We start from the raw sequence: 22,291 nt of genomic DNA, 5'->3' as shown, positions 1-22,291 counted from the left end.
ATGTACTTCAGTATTCTCTCCCTTTGAATTGGAATTATTTGAGCCACTCCTCAATGCTGCCCATTCATACTCTGTCATCTCCTGGGGACCCACTGCTGCCTTGGTCAATTATTTAAGCATCTGTGTTCTCTCTCTGCACTCTCCAGCTACTGTTGACCCTTTCAACTTTTCCTGTCTTGATGTGTAGATTGGTTTTCTAAGCAAATGAAACCCTACCTCTGTGCAGGTCTTCCTGGAGGCTTCTAATGGCAGCACAGAGGAGCTATTGGAATCTTTACCAGCTTATCAGGAGCAAGTGTTTGTCTATGGACTATCTTTCTGTGTTCAGTAGGCCAACCTTGGCATGTGAAGTGTGAGGCTTGGCAGGCAGGGAGGGTTGAGTTGCGGCCACCTTCACCTCTTGCTTCTTATAACACTGAGCCAAGCTTTCTCCAGCTGGTGTTTTCCAAGTCACCCAGGGCAGTACCAGGGATCTCCCATTATCCTTCTCTACTCCTGTTTCCAGACTGAGATAGAGCCCCCCGGCTGCCAGCTTCACCACTTCCTCACCTGGTTTCCAAGACTTTCCACTGTATAATAAATTAACATCTGGATATGATCAGAAGATGGTTCCAGAGATGTTTCAGTTTAAGTTGAAAATACAGAGCCAAATATTGCAATTTTGGTACAAGGAGCATGGCATGGGAAAGAATTTAAAGTAAAGTGACATTAAATAGGTGAACAACATTAAAAATAATTAAAGAATGAACAGGGAAATAATGTTGAAAGTTGTTTTCAAGTCAGAGTGCTATGAGAGAGAGAAAGAGAGAGAGACAGAGAGAGAGAGAGAGGAGAGAAACAGAGAAATGAGGAGAAAGGAAGCCGACAGGTGAATAAAGAAATTGCAAATCTTTTTTGCCTCTCCTAAACTGAGTCTCCAACAATTGGTACAGAAAGAAAGAAGACAAAGACAAAATCATTTTAAAATATAATTTTGGGTTTCCCAGTCCCCCCATCCTCTCATCTGGAGAAGAATCTAAAGTTTGGGTCTGTCATCTGAGCTATGGTTTGAGTGATCCCTCCCTCACTCCAAGCCCCTTTCTGCTAGAAGAGCACTTCACAGGCAATTCCTGATCATCCTCATAAGTAACCACACTATTCAAACTTCTTTAAACTTCCCAAAGTCTTCCCCAATGGATTCTTCCACTGGCTGTCAGTTGGCCATTTCTGCATTTTTTGAAACCCCTTTCCATTTGTCTTGTTGTGTCTCACTCCTGAATCAAGGCAGAGTAAATCTTCCAAGTCATTATTCAAAGAGACACTAAGAATTTTCTCTTGTCTAGGCTTGGTGGTGCATAACTTCAATCCCAGTGACTCAGGAGGGTAAGGAAAAAGGAGATGACAAGTTCAAGACCAGCCTCAGCAACTTAGTGAGGCCCTAAGCAACTTGGTAAGTTATAAGTTGTCTCAAAATAAAAAAATTAAAAGGACTCGAGTTGGGGCTCCATGGTAAAGCACCCTGGAGTTCAATCCCTCCTTCCAAAAACAGAATTTTCTCTTCACTATAAAGTCATGCTAGATGATCTACTACAAATAAAATTGCAAAACTAACCACTTAGATTTTTCTTGATTTTACTATAGTTCCATATCCAATAGGTATGCTCTCCTGCCTCCTAACATCACACACCAATGGGACTGAAGGGCCAGGAGACTCTGGAAGGCTGAGCAGGCTGGAGGGAAGGGTAGCATTCTGACCCTTTCTCCCACACACTCCTTCTTTGCCAAAAAGACACTATCTGCATGGGGACAGGAGTCTTTTCCCTCTCTGAGATGGAAAATTAAGGAAATGGACTCTTCCCGTATTGGGGTCACTTCCTCGCAAGAGAACAGCCTATTTTAGCTCTGGGAGAAAAGCTTCTTGCCAGGACACAGAATTGTGCACAGAACAGAAGTTTGATTGCTAGACTTGAACTCTCTCCATCCATCTTGGCCAAGTAGGTGCTGTCTTCTTCTGTCATTATTTTAATAGCTTCCAAAGTGAAATGAATCAAACTTTCTCTTTCTTTTTTGTCACAGTTACTGTTACATCATTATAATGACTACTCTCCTCTAATTCTAAAAGTATTAACCAGGAGGAACTAAAACTTCTCTTGGAAGTTTCTGGCAAACCTAAAACTTTCATACAATCATTGCTTTCAGTTAATGGCTGCATACAATTGTAGAGAAAATTTATAGTCACAAACCATAATAGAACAGGAAGCAGATGTATATACACTGGGGCAGGTTAATGGAAAATGAAGGAGGATATCACAGTAGGTTTTTGTCTTTGTTTTCTTTTTGTGGTTTTGCTTGCTTTTTTGTTTTATACCAGTAATTCAACCCAGGGACACTTAACCACTGAGCCACATCCCAGCTCTTTTACTTTTTGATTTTGAGGCAGTGTATCACTAAGTTGCTTAGGGCCTAGCTAGGTTGCTGAGAATGGCTTTGAATTTGCCATCCTCCTTCCTCAGGCTGGAGAGCCTCTGGGATTACAGGCATGCACCACCACACCAGGCCACACTGGAGATTTCTGAATCAGAGAGGGAAGAAACAATTATGATATGACAGTGACAGGATAGGATCCATGGAAGTAAGGAGAAAGGGAGTGTGTCACAGTACTCACAATCCACAAATGAAATGTTTATAAACACATGTACATATATGTATATTATGATGATATTTTAAAATAATTTTATACTATGTACTGTTTATTATTCATAAACACACACACACACACACACACACGAATGAAAAGCTGTGATCTGCAGCATGGATGGAACTGGAGATCCTCATGTAAAGTGCAATGACTCAGGACAGGAAGACAAGTGCCACAGGATGTTACTCACATGTGAAATAGAGAGAAGCTGATGTCATAGGAGCTGAGAGTGGAATGGTGCTTACCTGAGGCCTGAGAGAGTGGAAGGTGGGGGAAGATGAAAAAGGCTGATCAACACTTGCCACAATACAAGTGGAAAGGGGCAAGGAGCTGGTGGGCAAATGCAGGACATGGTGACTGTAGAGAGCACGAACCTCCTGGGCATTTGAAAAAGCTGGAGGGAGGGATCTTGAGACGTTCACAACAGAGACATGATAAATGTTCAAGAAGATGAATGTGTTTAACCTGATTAAAACATTGCACCAGACATAATATGGTATCCCACTAAAATGCACAACTTTTGTATTTTTATGTACTACCTGTTGTGAGTATTAAAAACATCACTTCAGGGGAAAATAGGTGGGACTGGCATAATTAGTGAGAGATGAAGAATATCTAAACAGGAACCCCACTGGAGTAGGTGGAGAGATGAGTAAGAGAAATCCCATTACCTTTTCCCTCAACTGGGGTATGATTTTCATGCTTCTCTTTAATAATATTCATATTTTGTTGATTTTCTGTTAATCTCAACTTGCCTAAAAGTATCATGGCTAAGCTGATGGGAAAATGCAAAGATAATGATGTGAAGAAAGGAAATCAACATAGAAAACAGCATTTATTTAGAACTAAAATTTTCATTGCTATTTACAATAAAAGGGAAGAAAAAGAAAAAAATATTTACACAACTGCTAGGCACACTGATGCATGCCTGTAGTCTCAGGCACTCAGGAGGCTGAAGCAAGAGAATCACAAGTCCAAAGCCATCCTCAGCAAAACCAAGGTACTAAGCAACTCAGTGAGACCCTGTCTCTAAACAAACAGGACTGGGGATGTTGCTAAAAGTGGCCGAGTAGTGGCCGAGTGCCCCTGATTTAAACCCCCAGTACCAAAAAAATAAATAATAAAAGGAAATATTTACCCAACCCCTCATCCACCTGCAAGAATTTAATTTTAAAATTAAAGAAGTTACAAATGAAGAATGCAAAATAAATTGATTACATATAAAGAAATGTTTTATTAATCATACTTTAAAAGTACACATAATAATACATAAACAAAATAAATTAAATTTTATAAATAGTTAAATAAATAAATATTTAAATAAATAAATAGATAACATCTGCAAAGATGTAAGGGACTAGTGCTTGTAGATTTGAAAGCAATATTGCCTAAACTGCTGAAAACATCTGACAGATTGCTTGAATTCTTGTCACAGTTACAGCAAGAATGAGAGTCTTTGAAGTGGCAGTAATAGTGGGAGTGTGGTAAGGTGTGCTCATCAGTGAGAAGCATTTCCCTGCTGGTCCAGGTCTCATTCCATGCTCCTTAGTCTTCCATACAAGTCGGCTGATGAAGAGAAGGATTTCATGATTTCTGCTCTGACCACCTCCCAGGCACAAGGCAGGTATTTCTTCTCCTTCAGGTAGACAGTGATCCTGTGGAAGTACTTCCTCACAGCCCTCAGGGAAGCCTCTTCTACTTGTGCCTGCTTGGACCCACAGGCTTTCAGGTCATCCAGCTGCTGATGGAGACCAGTGAGAAAAGTATCCAGGAGGGTCTTGTCCCAAGCAGCAAAGGCCTCCTGGGTACTGAGGAGGTTGAAGATCTGCTGCGTCATCTGGTGGAGAACAGCAACAGCTTGAGCCTTCTGCACCTGCTCACCCTCCAACAGCTTCTGGGGGAAGGCAAAGTCCTTTCTGTAGTTCATGCAGGAGAAAGTGGGAATTCTCCTCATTTTTTGTAGGAGTATCAGAGCCCCCTCTTCATTTTTCTCAGGAGTTTCAAGACTCAGGTTGTGTATCTGAGGCAGCTCACAGCCCAGAGAGCAGGTGTTCTTGCAGCTGAGCACCACCAGGGCCAGCAGGAAAGCCAAGGGCAAGGCCATTGGGGATCTTGAAGATGCTGCTGGGCTGCTTGAGATGGGTGGTCTTGCACCTTTGCCTCTAGGTCCTCTGAAGCCCTTGACTTGTTCTTATGTCTTAAATAGGAACCAATATGATTTCAGTTTTCTGAATGTCACCAGTACTTTCTACTTCTGTTTTTGCTTTCCTTTATGCATTCACTACATATGCTTAGAGCAAAGTTTCCCAATCATTTTTTCATTATTGATTCCCCTTCTCTGTCCCTAGACCCTTTTTTAGAATTATTTTCTCAGCTGAAACTCCTATTTTTTATTGGGGGGTAGGGTTACTGGGGATTGAACCCTGAGGCACTTTTACACTGAGTCACATCCCCAGCCCTTTTTATTTTTATTTTAAAACAGGACTTTTTAAGTTGCTATGGCTTCCTTTAGTTTCTGAGGCTGTCCTCAAACTTGAGATCCTCTTGTCTCTGCCTGGGGAAGTCACTGGGATTAAAGGTGTGCACATTCATGCTCAGCCTATTAAATTTTAATAACAGACATACTGTGTATGTATTTATATACACAATGGATATGTCTACTTTGTAAGTAAAAGTGTTAAATTTAAATATTATATTCAATACAGAGTTTAAAATGTCTAAAACAAACTCAGTAAAAAATTAGGCTGAAAATCTATTGGCATTGAACTTAACTGTCCAAATAAATTTACTTAGTGACTTTAATGAAACTAACTTACTTATAGAAATCATATGTATCAAATTCATGTTTGATAAAAACTTGGCCAGTTTTGAACATTAACCTGACTTTGAGAAGCAACTTCTTTCACAGAGTCATTGATAGTAGGAACCTTAACGAATGTCATCTTTTCTCGTGATGTTCAATTTTGTGGAATGACACTTTGGAACAGAATTATTTTTCTAAAGTGCATACTTCAAAGAAATGTTTTTTTTTACTTAAAATTAGTTTAGTACACACAGTGTAAAATGAAGACCAGACTATAAAAGAACTTGTCTTCTTTTTCCACAAGTTATCCAGCTATGATGCCTTATCCACCATCTTTGCATGTAGGTATCACATATGCATAAACTCACACCAAGTACATATGGATGGAAATGATCTTTTCCAGCTTGGTTTTGGTCTGTGAAATCATCGTCATGTGATTCACCACACTTTCCCCCTTTCTAGTGCAGTGGAATATATTCCAGCACCCCAGTAACATTTTGGAGTTACATGTTGATCTTGGGCAAAGCCACCAATGGGATGACACCCAGGTCCTTTAATCACTGTTGGAAATGGTCCAATCACATTGTCACCTGACTGGAATTCCTACACCCAGCTCTTTTATGAAAGCAAGGTAACTTTGTATTATGATCTAGTTACTGACAGTTCTTGCTTATCTGTTAAGAAACTAGCATCAACTTACCTGAGGAATGTAGCTCAAAAATACCATCTCAAGGAATCTTTCCTTTGAAAAAAAACAAATTTCAAACTTTGGAAACTGCAAATTGTCCTCAAGAATTTCAACAGAAAAACACAAGTTTAAAATCTTAACATTATTTATTTAAGAAAATAAACCATGTGTTTCTTTCTAAAAGTTTTTGGTCAATTTTAAATGCCTCATGCACAACAGATTTTTAAAATAATCTCATTATTTTGGTTTTATATATTTTTCATCTGTTGCATAATTGAGGCGAGATAGTGTTTAGGGACTCATAAAACACTGTGTGATTGTTTAGAGGGAGCAGTAAGTATAAATTTTCTTTTTATTTGTTGACTTGACTTTGATGATTGCTAATGAGGGAAAAGGACAATTCAGTTTCCCCTCAGACAACCTCCTAGGCACAGGAGTTGTATTTCTTTCCCTTCAGATAGCAAGTGATTCTCTGGAAATACTTTTGGACTACGAATCCCTAATGGAGACACAAAGCTTTTCCCATGTGTGTCAGCTTCAGTTAATTCAGACGGAGATGAAGCCTAGAGAGTAGCTGATGGAGAAGGACCTTATCTCCAGCAGCACGGTTGAGCATCCTGCTGAAGAGAAGGAACATCTGCTGGAGCATCATATGGTAGAGATAGGTGGCTTCTGTCTTCTGGATTTGGGTAATCTTCCCTGTTTTCGAAGGAAAATGAAAGTCAGCTCTGTTGGTCAGGCATTTCTCAGAGGGAGTGCTTTTCAGCCATTTTAATCAAAAAGATTCCTTGTTTTCCAGGTCACAGTTCAAAGACATGACCCAGCCAAGAGAGCAGGCAGTGTGGAAGCAGCACATCATCACTCCTGCTATTAGCTGAAAGATCTGGACCACTCTGAGATTCAATGATTCAGTCTGCATCTGAGGGGCCAGCAGACACTGCCACACTGTGAGTCTGCTCAAGAGGTGGCCTCAGGCTCTTCAGAAGATGAAAGAAATCACGAAAGTTTTAAAAAGCAAAGACCAAAACTTTGACCTTTTGCATAATCATTTAAGTAGAAAGTCTTTGACAAAAAGAATTTAAGCCAAGAACCCCACAGTTGGGCTCTGCAGTTGGAGACATCCTAGCTGGTTATGTCAACTTTGAACAACAGTGAACCTCCTTATCCTTGGTGAGGTAGAAACTGCCTGAGCTTTTCTTGGTTAGCCACTACACAATCTAAACTACTTTTCTTTTTTGTGAAGAATTCGTTTATTCAACGAGTGGAGGACGCGAGATGGTATAGGTTTTAATCACACAGATTGTGTGTTTAGAGTACCGTGTGGGCACTATGGGGAGAAGCAGAAAAGTGTAGACAGTCAAGGGGTACCGGAAGTGACCAGAGTTGAGACCCTTTTAGGAGAGTTGGAGACATGGTCTTCTTTGGAGCCAGAGCAAGGAGTGTTCAGTGCCCCTCTATGGATGTTTTTAGTGTATTCCAGCACTTAAGTTTTCAAAATGATGGCACTGAAGAAGTTGGAGGCATGTTATCACTCACAACATTATTTTGAGTTAAAAGCTTTTTATTTATACTATATAAGAATTTCATATAATTTTACTTTCCTAAAGTTATAAGAGGCAAAGTCAATGATATTTCAAGATGATCATTTTTTCAATTGAGATAATGAAGTTTAATATATGATAGAAGGGTATATCATACATTTGATATTATATTTTGTTTATTCTTAAAATATATTAATATATCCCTATAATATACAGTATGAGCTTAAATAACATAAATTTATACAACTGAATGTATATCGTATATTACATATATGAAATAACATGTATATTATATTTTTATGTTATAAAAACATACATAGTTTGTATGTAAAATATGTATAGTATATGTTATTCATATATATGTGAAACACTCATTTAATACATATATTTATATCATATAAGTATATATTTTAATATATTACGTGTATTATATATGAATACTATATTATTTATCTAATTATGAAGCATAATATACAGTATGCTTTAAATAAAATAAGCATCTAAATTATAACAATTTATGTTCATATAATATATATATATTATTAAATGTATATCAATAAATATAAAATATAAGTCTATATATATATATATATATTAGCAAGACTGAGGTACCAACCTAGATGCCCTTCAATAGACGAATGGATAAAAAAAAATGTGGCATTTATACACAATAAAGTATTACTCTGCATTAAAAAATGACAAAATCATAGAATTTGGAGGGAAATGGATAGCATTAGAGCAGATTATGCTAAGTGAAGCTAGCCAAGCCCTAAAAAACAAATGCCAAATGTCTTCTTTGATATAAAGAGGGTAACTAAGAACAGACTAGGCAAGAAGAGCATGAGAAGAAGACCAACATTAAACAAGGATGAGAAGTGGGAGGGAAAGGGAGAGAGAAGGGAAATTGCATGGAAATGGAAGGAGACCCTCAGGGTTATACAAAATTACATACATGAGGAAGTGAGGGGAAAGGGAAAAAATAATACAAGGGGGAGGAATGAATTACAGTAGAGGGGGTAGAGAGAGAAGAGGGGAGGGGAGGGGAGGGGAGGGGGGATAATAGAGGATAGGAAAGGCAGCAGAATACAACAGACATGAGTATGTCAATATGTAAATCAATGGAAGTGTAACTTATGTGATTCTGCAAGCTGTATACAGGGTAAAAATGGGAGTTCATAACCCACTTGAATCAAAATGTGAAATATGATATATCAAAAACTATGTAATGTTTTGAACAACCAACAATAAATAAATAAATAAAATAGGGAAAAAAAAGAAAATATGTATTCATATCATTTTATATATGTTAATAGCGTATTTTATAAAATACAAATATGTATTTCATACATTACAAATTATGGGTGCTTGAATATATGTCCTTATATAATAATCTAATAAATATATGTAATAATTTATAAATATTTGTAAATGAACTATATAGTATATATTTATCATTTAATTTATATTGATATTATTTAATATATGTGTTAATATTCATTTATATAATGTATATTAGAATTATATGTCCATGTTATAAATGACATATAATGTATACATTATTTAAATTTTTATTTTAGTTCTACAGTCCAAGTTGAACCAAATTAAGCAAAGAGAATTTTCAACTGCAGCTCCAATACATTCTCAGGAGCCTACACTTTGTCTCCCTTGAAATGCAAACTCTAGGACAAGGGATTGTCTGCTGGACTGAAAGGAGCAGAGAAAAGTTGCCACTTCTAAGGAATGCCTGGCTCAGAGGGAGGGAGACTACAGTACACTGGTGGTCCTTTCCTGGAACCAACATCAACAAGTTGAAACTGGCTATTCTTATCAATAGCAAGATAAATGAAACAATGGCATCCCTCATGGTCAGTTAGTATCAAACCAGATTTGGTGACTTGTTTTAAAGATATGAGTAAAAAACAGAATCATTAAGAAAACAAAAGGTTTATTCTCTTTATATATAAAGATAGTTAGATATTGATATACAGATATATGGAAAAATAAATATACAAAATAATATGAATACATATTAATTAATTAAATATATATGATATACATACATCTCTACATTACATATATGAGATACATAAAATACATATTTACACTAAAAATCCATACATCTATATAAAAATAAATGTATGTTCATATAAAATATATAATGTATTCACATTATATATATATGTGTGTGTGTGTGTGTGTGTGTGTGTGTGTGTGTGTGTGTGTGTCTCCCATTTACAAAAGAAAAAGAGAAACACAGGGAGTCCATAAGTAACAAAACCACTGTTGCAACATAGACCAGCCTACTCAGAGTCTGCAGCTCTTACAAGCTGTATGGGGAGCGGATTTCTAAACTCATCAATGATTTCCCAGTGATCCTGTCTAAGTAATGGTAAAGTATTTCTCTTCATCTTCCATTTGACTCCTTCAGTGAATAGCCCCACTTGCTAAAGCCAAAGGTTACCTTAGTACTAAAGTAGGCCCAGTTTACTTACACATCAGTCTTATTTTCTTTTTTACACTGAGTCTTCACAGGCTTAATGATCTTTGTAAAACTCTTTGATTAGTCCAGCAATATATTCATATATCCCCCATTTAAAAAGAAAAATAGAAACACAGGGAGTCCATAAATAGCAAAACCATGTTGGAACATAGATCAACCATATTCATATATGACTGAAATCCTACTTACTCCCATCCACTTATTCAAATATATTTAAAACCTTAGGGACTAAGGCCTTAATTTTCACAAAGTGCAGGCCTGAGTTGTGGTCAGGCTAGAAGCATGAGCCAAATCAGAACTATACCAGTGACCTCAGGCTCAGAGCTCAGGGAGCTCACATCTGGAAGGGCCCTCTGAAGGCACTGGAAGTGTGGCCTGAGATGACTAAAGCCTCTGAGTCATCTGACTTGCCAGCTGGTGGGTGCCTGTTAGTTTTAGCCTTCTGGGTTACCTGACTGACAAGTGAAGAAAAATTATGGTGATACTAGGTAAAACACCAAGGAAGACTTTATTCAGACATATTGGGACAGGCATCAAGACTGTCACAACAGAGGAGAGAGACAGGGTCTCAATTCCCAATGCATCAAAGACAGCCTGACATTTGTAGCCAACCAGTAGAATGGGTGCAGTGAATGGAAAATTGCTAACAGAAGACATCAGGGGTGAGGGCATCTTTACCAAACCAACTTAACAGAACTCTTATAAAGGCAGGCCTCTTTACCAGATATGAGGTATGGGACACAGACATTGGATCAGATATCAAGGGTGACCAATACCAAGAGATAGGAGATTCTCATAAACCCAAATTACCAGGATTCTTATGACATCTGGACTAGGCAGAGCAAACACTGGGCCACAAAACCTCCAAAGAGTACTCAGGTCACCTGACTGAAGTTTGCTCAAAGAGAATCTTTGACAGAACATTAAGAGTTAAGGAATAAGAGTCACAACTCTCTGCTGAACCATTTAATGGGATTTAGAATTTTACTTTGAAAGTGAGAATTTAGCAAACTGTTTTAATAAGATATAGTTTTAAAATTCAATCAGTACTGCTATGAATCTTGGAAGCTTTTTCTTTAAACTTTTATTTTGAAACAGTGTTAGACTTATGGAGATTCAAAGTTCCTCTCTTCTCTTTTGCCTAGCTTCTCCTAATGTCAACAAATTACATTACCATGGTACAGCCACTAGCAACTAAGACAATGACATTGGAGCAAGACATTAACCAAACTTCACTCAGAGTTTCTCAAGTTTCCCCACTGATGTCTTGTAATGTCCCAAGAATCAATCCAGCATCCCACACTACATTCTGTCTGTCTCTGTACTGCCCTGCAGTCCCTAATACATAATAAGTCTTTCCTGACTTTTATGACCTTGAGACTTGGAAGGATTCTGGTCACTTATTTGGTAGAAATCACCAGTTCCGATGAGTACAGTGCTTTCTTGTAATTAAACTGTTTGCTTAGGGGAGGAGCACCTAGCAGTGATGTGCTCTCACACTAAGGGATTACTTGGGGATAAGTGCTATCAGTGTCTCATTACTGCTGATGTTAAACTTAATCACTTAGTTAAGGTGGTCTCTGCCAGGTTCCTCCATTCTCCACACTGTGGTTGCTAGATTTCCTTTTCTATGTGTCACCAGTATCAGCTCACATTCAAAGGGAGGGAAATTAAAGTCCACCCTTAGAGAGAGGAACATCCAAGACCATGTGCATTCTCACGTCATCATCATTAGACTGGCAGAAAGAAATCCTAAATTCCTATCTTCTCCCCTGGTATTGGTTATCCCCTAGACCACGATGACCATCTGCCTGCAGGCTTATACACCATCCTGTCTCCCAGGCTCCATAGAAATGTCATCTACTAGCTTTTCCTCCTCGTAATTGTTTGTACTTAAAGCCTCCTGTTGAAAGAAAACCTGTTCTCCTTACATTACTTTATAGCATTTCAAGTACATCAAATTAGTATAGCTTTTATTTTTCCTTTCTTGTAAGACTAACACCTCCAAAGCAGCACGTTTTCTCCAGGTTGTATCATCACATTGTACTGTGTTCTAGTCCCTGCACCTCTTACAAACTCCTTATATTTTTGGTGCTCCTTATTACCTGGACTAGATGTAGTTGCAGGTAGGTGAATCACATCCTCTCTCTGCTTTGGAAATGTGGGTGGGCTGGACAGCTCAGTGTTCACTGGGTCCCAAATACACCCCATAACTCGAATCTTGCCTCCAGGCTCCCAAATGCTTTTGAATATATAGCAAGTTAACTAATCTAGGATTTAAAGCAATATATGGTTACAAAGATTTTCAGGGAAGGGTTACATTATGAAGGTAATGGTATAACTCTTTCATATTATATAAACATAAAATAGAATGTGAATATAAAGAAAAATTACATGAACTAAGCAGTAAGCAAGGAAAGGTAGAGGTCATCATGTTTGAAAGATGTTCAGCACTCAAAGACAGCCAGGTTTATTAAAAAAAAAAAAGTCAAGGTGACTGTACTCCTGAACAAATTGGCTTGTCACAAATGGTGGAGAAGGAAAGAAAATGAAGGGACTGAAATTACTTCACAATTAAACCAAAACCTCCAGCTTATCAACAGGAAAGAAGCAATGGAAAGTTGTAGTTTCATCTTACAGGGAAACTCCAGAGATCCCAACTGAAACAATGCCCCTTCCTTCCACCTGAGCTGTTCACAATCAGTTCAGGATTCACTTATCCATCAGTGCCATGCAGATTGCCTGAATCCTTCCTGGTCCTACCAAAACAGAGCCCACAGGGTGAGCTGGCAGCTGTGTCCTCTGAAGTCCTTTACTCTACTCTGTGCTCTGATAGCCAATTCAAAGTAGGACTAACAGAAGCTCAAGCCTTACTCAGAGTGAGAGTGAGAATTTTCTGCTGGTTGTAAAGTCAAGGAAAGGACCTGATTGTAGAAAGGAATTTGTAAAATGGGCAAATTACTCTTAAGAAATCTGGGAATAGAACCAACATTTGACCCAGCTATCCCTCTCCTTGGTCTATACCCAAAGGATTTAAAATCAGCATACTACAGGGTCAAAGCAACATTAATGTTTATAGCAGCACAATTCACAATAGCTAAACTGTGGAGCCAACCTACATGCCCTTCAGTGGATGAATGGATAAAAAATTGTGGCATATATACACAATGGAATTTTACTCAGCAATAAAAGAGAATAAAATCATGGCATTTGCAGGTAAATGGATGGCATTGGAGAAGATAATGCTAAGTGAAGTTAGCGAATCCCCCCAAAAAACAAATGCCAAATGTTTTCTCTGATATAAGGGGACTAACTCATAGTGTGGTAGGAAGGGGGAGCATGGGAGGAATAGATGGATTCTAGATAGGGCCGATGGGTGGCAGGGAAAAGGAGGGGGCAGGGGATTAGCAAGGATGGTGGAATGTGATGGACATCATTATCCAAAGTACAGGTATGAAGACACAAATTGATGCCAACATACTTTTTATACAACCAGAGATATGAAAAGTTGCACTGTATATGTGTACTAAGAATTGTAATGCATCCTGTCATTTATTTTAAAAAAACAATTTAAAAAAAGAAGAAGGAGCTAAGACACCAGCCAACAGATTTTCCTTGAAATTCCTTGCAGCTCCATACCAGATGGGTAGCTCTCTTACCTCCAGCTTGCAGATGCTGGAGGTAGTGATGGATCAGGAGGGTCTGGACCACTGAGCAGGCTGGAAGGAAGGGACACATTATGACCCTTTCTCCCCATGGACCTGTCCATTTCTCAAGGAACACCAATTGCCTAAAAAATGGGAGTATTTTCCCTCTCTACGAGACAAACTCTAGGATTGTAGTTTCATTCCTGTACCAGAGTCAGTTCTTTCCAGGATAGAGTTGTTTGTTTGTTGTTTAGCTCTTGGAAAACAAACAATGTCAGTGGAGACAGACTGCTTAAAACCAACCAAGCCAGCTCTCTAGAATGTTGATATCCTCATCCCTTAAAAGAAAGAAAGAAAGAAAGAAAGAAAGAAAGAAAGAAAGAAAGAAAGAAAGAAAGAAAGAAAGAAAGAAAGAAAGAAAGAAAGAAAGAAAGAAAGAAAGAAAAATTCAGTATGAGGCTGGGGAATATAGCTCAGTTGGTAGAGACATTGCCACACATGCACAAGGCCCTGGTTCAATCGCCAGCAACAAAAAGTAAAAATTAAAAAATAATAATAATAATAATACAGAATGATATCTTCCTCCCTAGTGGCCAGCAGATGGCGATCGTCCTCTCTGTTTCCTTTCAAATACAGCTACTATGACATCATTATAACAGGAATCTTTCCTCCTTTCCAAAAATATTATAACAAGTGAACTAGAACTACTCATAGGAGTTTCTGACAAACAACTTTCACTCAACTTTTGCTCTCAAATGGGGTATGTGTTCTTTTTTTCCACATTTTTATTGGTGCATTATACTTGCACATATTTATGGGATTTGTTGTTGCATATTCACACATGCACACAGGAAGAGTTTGGGAAATACCAACTCCAGGAAGAGGGGGAGGAGGAGGTATTCCCATGCCAGGAAGAGGAGGGGGAGGGGGTATTCCCATTCCAGGAAGGGGTGGGGGAGGAGGTATACCAGGAAGAGGAGGGGGAGGAGGTATTCCCATTTCAGGAAGGGGTGGGGGAGGAGGTATACCAGGAAGAGGAGGGGGAGGGGGTATTACCATTCCAGGAAGGGGTGGGGGAGGAGGTATACCAGGAAGAGGAGGGGGAGGGGGTATTCCCATTCCAGGAAGGGGTGGGGGAGGAGGTATACCAGGAAGAGGAGGGGGAGGAGGTATTCCCACTCCAGGGAGGGGAGGAGATGGAGGTATTCCAGAAAGAGAAGGGGGAAGAGGTATTCCCATTCCAGGAAGAGGAGGAGGGAGAGGTATTCCTACTCCAGGAAGAGGAGGAGGGGATGGTATTCCCACTCCAGGAAGAGGAGGAGGGAGTGGTATTCCCACTCCAGGAAGAGGAGGAGGGGGTGGTATTCCCACTCCAGGGAGAGGAGGAGGAGGGGGAATTCCCACTCCAGAAAGAGGGGGAGGAAGAGGTATTCCAGGAAGAGGAGGGGGAGGGGGTATTCCCACTCAGGGGAGAGGGGGAGGAGGAGGTATTCCCATATCAGGCAGAGGAGGGGGGGAGATATTCCCACTCCAGGAAGAGAAGGAGCAGGAGTGGGTGGCAGCATTTCAGTACCAGGCAGAGGGGGAGGTAGGGGAACTGCTACACTGGGCAGAGGAGGCACTGTCACATCAGGGAGAGGGGAAGGTGATGGATTGCCATGCCCAGGCTAGGCATGGAGGTGGAGGATTCTGTGCAAGGCAGAGGTGGTGGGGGTGGAATATTACAACTCTTTCCAAAGGAGGAGAAAACAGAGTGTTCATGGCTGGTTTCAAACTCAGTATGAAAAGAAGGATGGGACACCTGTGACCCAGGCTGCCCCTGACTATCAGAACATGGAAGGGATGAAGGTGGTAGAGGCTGTGACACACTCGGCGTGGACTGATGGGCCTCAAGCTGTACTGATATTCACCTTGGAGACACAAAGAAATCTCAGAACAAAATTTTGTCTGAGGTCCAGAAGGTGATGTTGGAACAGCTGACTCTCCACTTTCAGCCCCAGGTAGGCATGGAGGACCTTCTGACAGTGCCTTCACAGATGGTAGTGTTAGTATCCCACCCTCCTCTGTTGGGGAAGTCTGTATAGATTTTGCCTCTAAAATCCTTTGAGGTTGCATATCCTTTCCTACTAATCTTAAAGTTTCCAGGCAGACATCTTCTGAGGATGTCACTCCATTCTCAGCCCCTTGATGGCTGCTGGCCACCTTGGTGTCCAGGGCAGGGTACTGCTTTTCTAGTTCAGCTATTTTGGTCCTAAGATCTTTGAATGTTTGTTCCAGTTCCTGAATTACATTTGCCTGTCCTTCAGACTTCATATCCAAAATTTCCTGCTGGGCAGCAACTGAACTTTTTTCCAGAGTTTCCAAAATAGCAGATTGAGATTCTGTTTCAGCATCCTTGGGCCTGTGTTCTTCATCAGGAGGTCTTGATGGTGGCCACATAGATGGGACTCACCTGGGAAGCAATAGGGCATGTGTACTTTTGAAGGGAAATGGATGGAAAGAAACCACAGGAAGAGAAAAGAGCTCCTCCTTTTTCTTTCTTCACTTTAGTTACTAACTTCTCTTATCCACATCTCTCTTCTTCCTAGGTTGATAATATTTCATTTTAACTTCTTGGTTCATCCTTTTTGTGCTCATAAAGAAAATGTGGGGCAGTTAAACCAACATATGTTGCAAAATAATATTAGCCTGCCATTTAATTTTTAAAAAATGACTTCCAAACCTTTAAAATTTTGGTCATTCATTTTACATATTTTTCTGAGCAAAGGGCTCTTCCTGTCCCTGACTTACTTTCACTTCATCTTGAGGTTAGAAGTCAAATATCCAAGAAAAGGGAAAACCAAAAGTCACGAACCATTTTTTTTCCAAAAATTTTCAGTACATCATTTTTCTTTATCTGGTAAATATTCCTAGAAGTCAGTCAGTCATTGCAGCTGAGAAATGAAAGCAAAGGAAAATAGATGGAAGCCTGAATGTGATGAAAAGGAAAGTGGCTCCCAGATAGCATGATGCACAGAGCTCTTTTCTCCTCTTACTCAGCTGCCACCTTCTCCATTTCTGCTCATTAATTCTATATACCACTTTCAATAGGGTCACCATATCCATCAATTATCTGGCTTAGTGAAGGTTTTAGTCCAGAGAGCAGCTTACTGACATTCAACATAGTATCTAGGTATATAAGGAAAAACAATTGTTGTAATTAAATATATGATTTAAAATTAATTCAATATTAAACATTAGTCGAAATTGTCTGAGCACCAATGCATGAAATCTGTTTGGACACAAATAGATATCAAAGAGTGAAAACTGTCTAGGAAAAACAACCTATGCTGGTTGTTGGATCACAACTTACATTTTTCTCTCTGTCTCAGAATACACAGAATTATTTATGATATTTGATTATTAACTGCTTTCTGTTGTTCCTCTTAGATATATAATAATGTGGTTTCTGCTGATTAGTGCTACCCAACAAGCTACCACTGAGATCACATATGTTCTCCACTTTTCCTAAATGAACATAAATGTTAAATTCCATGACTTCCAAAAATGCATCAATTCATATTCTAAGCAAATTTATTTCTTAAAATACATACTTATACTGCCATTTTCTCTTTCATTCTTCTAATAGCAGGGTCTTCCACCTCTGGACTTTAAGAAAATATCCTATATTTTGAATGAATTCAGACCAATCTGAGAAGATCACTTGACATTGGTTCAAGAAAAAAGGCAGAGAGATATTTTGGGGGGAACTGTATCTCCTACCCAAGGCATTGCTATGCACAAAACCACATATAACTTGGGAGAAATTCCTCTATTTTTTTAAATAAAATAGTTATACATGTATTGAGAATGACTTTTTCTATAAAAATCTAAATACCAACATAAAACATAAGAACAAAGTTAAATATATCAGGCTGATCATTGACCAAAATTTATTTCCCTTTGCATTCATTTTAAAAGCAATCATTGTTAATTTTGTGCTTCGGTTGAGGTTAAGAAGGGGATTCCAAGATTTCAGGCCAGTGGGAGGCAGCATCCTGAGTCACACCCTGACCCAGATCTCACCTAGTTGGAATACTGCATCTCAGAGAGTGAAAGAGCACCCCCAGACAGCTGATTTATGCAGAAATCACCAGCGCTGTGACACCCACCCACACACACACACAAACAGCGCTCAGAGCCTCAGTCTTCCAGTAGGACTCCATAATGACCTCACATTACATCAAAAAGCTCTAGAAGAAAAGAACAAATCAGCAGCAAAAGAAGTAGAAGGAAAGAAATAATTAAAATTAGAGCTGAAATCAATGAAATCGAAACAACATAAACAATTGAAAAAAAATGACAAAACAAGAAGTTGTTTTTTTGAAAAAATAAATCAAATTGACAGACCCTTAACTAAGCTAAAAGTGAGAAGGACAGAGAAAACTCAAATTACCAGCATAAGTGATGAAAAAGGTAATATCACAACACTCACTACAAAAATACAGAGGATAATTAGAAATTGTTTTGAAAACTCATACTCCAATAAAATAGAAGACATGAAGGGAATCAACCAGTTTCTTAAGTCATATGATTTTCCCAGATTGAATCAGGAAGATATACACAATTTAAACAGACCAATATCAAGGGATGAAACAGAAGACACCATCAGAAGCTGAGCAACCAAGAAAAGCCCAGGACTGGATAGATAAACAGCTGAGTTCTACAGGACCTTTAAAGAAGAACTAATACTAATACTCTACAATTTATTTCAAGAAATAGAAACAGAGGCAGCACTTCCAAACCCATTCTCTGAGGCCAATATCACCCTGATCCCAGTACCAGGCAAAGACACATCAAAGAAAGAAAACTTCAGACCAATATCTCTAATGAACATACATGCAAAAATTCTAAATACCATCCTGGCAAACCAATGACAAAAAAATATACAAAAGATTGTGCACCATGATCAAGTGGGATTTATGCCAGGGATGCACGGTTGGTTCAACATACGGAAATCAATAAATGTAATTAATCTCAGCAATAGACTCAAAGATAAGAATCATATGATCATCTCAATAGATGCAGAAAAAGCATTTGACAAAATACAGCACCTTTCCATGTTCCAAACACTAGAAAAACTAAGGATAACAGGAACATATCTCCACATGCTAAAGGCTATCTACAATAAGCCTCAGGCCAACATCATTCTCAATGTTGAAAAATTAAAGGCATTCCCTCTAAAAACCAGAACAAGACAGGGATGCCCTCTTTCACCACTTCTGTTTAACATACTTCTTGAAACAGTGGCTAGAGCAACTAGAAATTAAAGGGCTATTTATAGGAAAAGAAGAACTAAAATTAGCACTATTTGCTGACTATATGATTCTATACTTAGAAGCTCCACCAGGAAACTTCTAGAACTAGTAAATGAATTCAGCAAAGTGGCAGGATATAAAATCAATCCCCATAAATCAATGGCATTTCTGTACATCAGTGACAAATCCGCTGAAAGTGAAACTAGGAAAAGCACCCAATTTATAAAGAGCCTCAAAAAAATTCTTAGGAATAAATTTAACAAAAGAGGTAGAGATCACTGCAATGAAAACTACAACATGCTAAGGAAAGAAATTAAAGAAGACCTTAGAAGATGGAAAGATCTACCTTGTACTTCAATAGGAAGAATTAATATTGCCCAAATGACCATACTACCAAAAGCACTGTAGAGATTTGATGCAATTCCAACCAAAATCCCAATGGCATTCCTCATAGAAAGAGAAAAAGCCATCATAAAATTTATCTGGAAAAACAAGAGACCCAGCATAGCCAAAGAAATCCTTAGCAAGAAGAATGAAGCTGGTGGCATTACCATTCCAGACCTACAACTATACTACCTAGCAATAGTGACTAAAACCTCGTGGTATTGGCACCAAAATAGATCTGTAGACCAATGGTAAAGAATAGAGGACACAGAGTCTAACCCACATAACTTCAGTTATCTTATATTAGACAAAGGCGCCAAAAATATGCACTGGAGAAAAGATAGCCTCTTCGAAAAAGGTGCTGGGAAAACTGGATATCCACATGTCACAAAATGAAATTACAAATCTATCACTCACTATGCACAAAACTCAACTCAAAGTGGATGGAGGACCTAGGAATTAAACCAGAGACTCTGCACCTAATTGAAGAAAAAGTAGGCCCTACTTCATCATGTGGAATTAGGCCCCAACTTCCATAAAAACACTGCTATAGTACAAGAATTAAAACCAAGAATCAACAAATGGGATGGAATCAAACTAAAATATTTCTTTTCAAAAAAAAAAACAGTGAGGTGAACAGAGAGCCTATATCCTGGGAGCAAATATTCACCCCTCACACATCAGATAGAGCACTAATCTCCAGGGTATATGTAAAGAACTCAAACAGAAAAGCTCCAGGGTATATATAAAGAACTCAAACAGAAAAGCTCCAAAAAAAAAAAAAAAACAAAAAACAAATCAACAAATGGGCAAGACCTGAACAGACACTTCTCACAAGAGGATATACAATCAATCAACAAATATACGAAAAAATTTTCATCATCTCTAGCAATTAGAGAAATGCAAATCAAAACTACTCGAAGATATCATCCCATGACAGTCAGAATGGCAGCTATTATAAAGACAATAAGTGTTGGCAAGGATGTGGAGGAAAAGTTACTCTCATCCACTACTGGTGGGACAGCAAATTGGTTCAGCCAATGTAAAAAGCAGTATGGAGATTCCTTGAAAATCTGGGAATGGAACCACCATTTATCCCAGTGCTTAGTCTATACCCAAAGGACTTGAAATCAACATACTACAGGGACAGAGACACATGGATATTTATAGCAGCACAATTCACAATATCTAAACTGTGGAGCCAACCTAGATGCCCTTCAGAGGAAGAATGTCTAAAAAAAAATGGGATACATTGCTGAGGGCCATTACCAAGTAGGAATGACGCATCGAAATTTCCTTGCCAAGCGTACCCCATGCTGCTTAGAGGACATTTGATGGAACATTGCATGCATGCTTTAATAAGGTGACCTTGCTCAAGGACCAAGGCGGATTCGGGTTTAGAGCTGATCAGGTTTGAGGAAGTAACCGGTTCCTTGAGTTTAAGGCGTTGCCAGTTTAAGATAATGGGTTTTAGGGAAGTTGGAAGTTGAAGATTATTGCTGGGATTAGGGTGTTCCTGCTGCTTGTTCCCATTGAGTTCTCGTGAGATTAAAATGGGATTTGGAGAGAGCCTCGGGAGTAGGTGGTTTGTGCGGGAGACAGCAGAACGCGATTGCCCCTGGACCTGTGTGGAGGTGGTGTGAGAGCTGGAATAAAGAATTGCTGTTTGAATCTACAAAGCTGTGTGGTGGCTCGTGATTCTGGTGCCAAGCATTGACCTTGGCAATACATATACACTGCAATTTTACTGAGCAATAAAAGAGAATAAAGTCATGGCATTTGCAGGTAAATGGATGGCATTGGAGAAGATAAGGCTAAATGAAGTTAGCCAATGCCAAGAAAACAAATGCCCAATGTTTATCCAGATATAAGGAGGCTGATGCATATTGGGGTCAGAAGAGGGAGCATGGGAGAAATAGATGAATTCTAGATAGGGCACATGAGTGGGACGGAAAGGGAGGGGACAGGGGATTAACAAGGATGGTGGTGGAATGTGATAGACATCATTATCCAAAGTACATGAATGAAGACACGAATTGGTGTCAACATACTTTATATACAACCAGAGATATGAAAAGTTGTGCTGTAAATGTGTAATAAGCATTGCAATGCATTCCGCTGTTATTTATACTTTTTAAAAATCAGTAAAAAAAATATCAACAACTTCCACAATGCATTTAGGAAGTTGTTTTCATGCTTGTCTTTCATCATATCGACACCTCCATTCATTTTCTCTTAACATCAACATGTCTACAAGTGACACCACTAAGCTGACAGGAAAATGCAAAAAATAAAGATGTGCATGAAATGAGAACTCATCATAGAAATCATCATTTACAACTAAAATTTCAATTTTGTTTCTCAAGTTAAAATTGGGAAAGAATAAGAAATGTATTTACCACACCTCTAATCCATGTCAAAGAATATAAAGGTGTTTCAAAACTAAAAAAAGTTACTACAGTAAAATATGCAATGAAGAAAGCAAACTAAATTGACTGTATAAAAATGCTTTGTTTTATTAATCATACTCTAAATATATACAGAGAATATGAACAAAATAAATTAAATCTTATGATTAGTTAATTTAATGAATATTTAAATAGATAAATACATCTGCAGGCAGGTAGGGACTGGTGCCTATAGAAACGCATCATTGACTGAAAACATACAAGGAATGGAGTGAATTCTTGTCACCAGGAACCATGAGAGTCTTGGAAATGGCAGAACTTGTGGGAGTGTGGTAAGGTGTGTTCT

The 22,291-nt window shown here is 38.7% G+C and overlaps 1 protein-coding gene across 1 annotated transcript; it reads right to left on the bottom strand.

Moving 5' to 3' along the window:
* Positions 1–4,208: 4,208 nt before the first annotated feature.
* On the bottom strand, positions 4,209–4,781 carry LOC101970683 (interferon alpha-5). The gene has a single exon (XM_013363187.1). It carries the CDS (start codon positions 4,779–4,781, stop codon positions 4,209–4,211), a length of 573 nt encoding a protein of 190 aa, XP_013218641.1.
* Positions 4,782–22,291: the final 17,510 nt, after the last annotated feature.

This window comes from Ictidomys tridecemlineatus, chromosome 4, assembly GCF_052094955.1.
Source record: "Ictidomys tridecemlineatus isolate mIctTri1 chromosome 4, mIctTri1.hap1, whole genome shotgun sequence".
Taxonomy (NCBI): domain Eukaryota; kingdom Metazoa; phylum Chordata; class Mammalia; order Rodentia; family Sciuridae; genus Ictidomys; species Ictidomys tridecemlineatus.
Note: the sequence above shows the minus strand (reverse complement) of the source record. Positions and strands in the feature narration are given on the sequence as shown.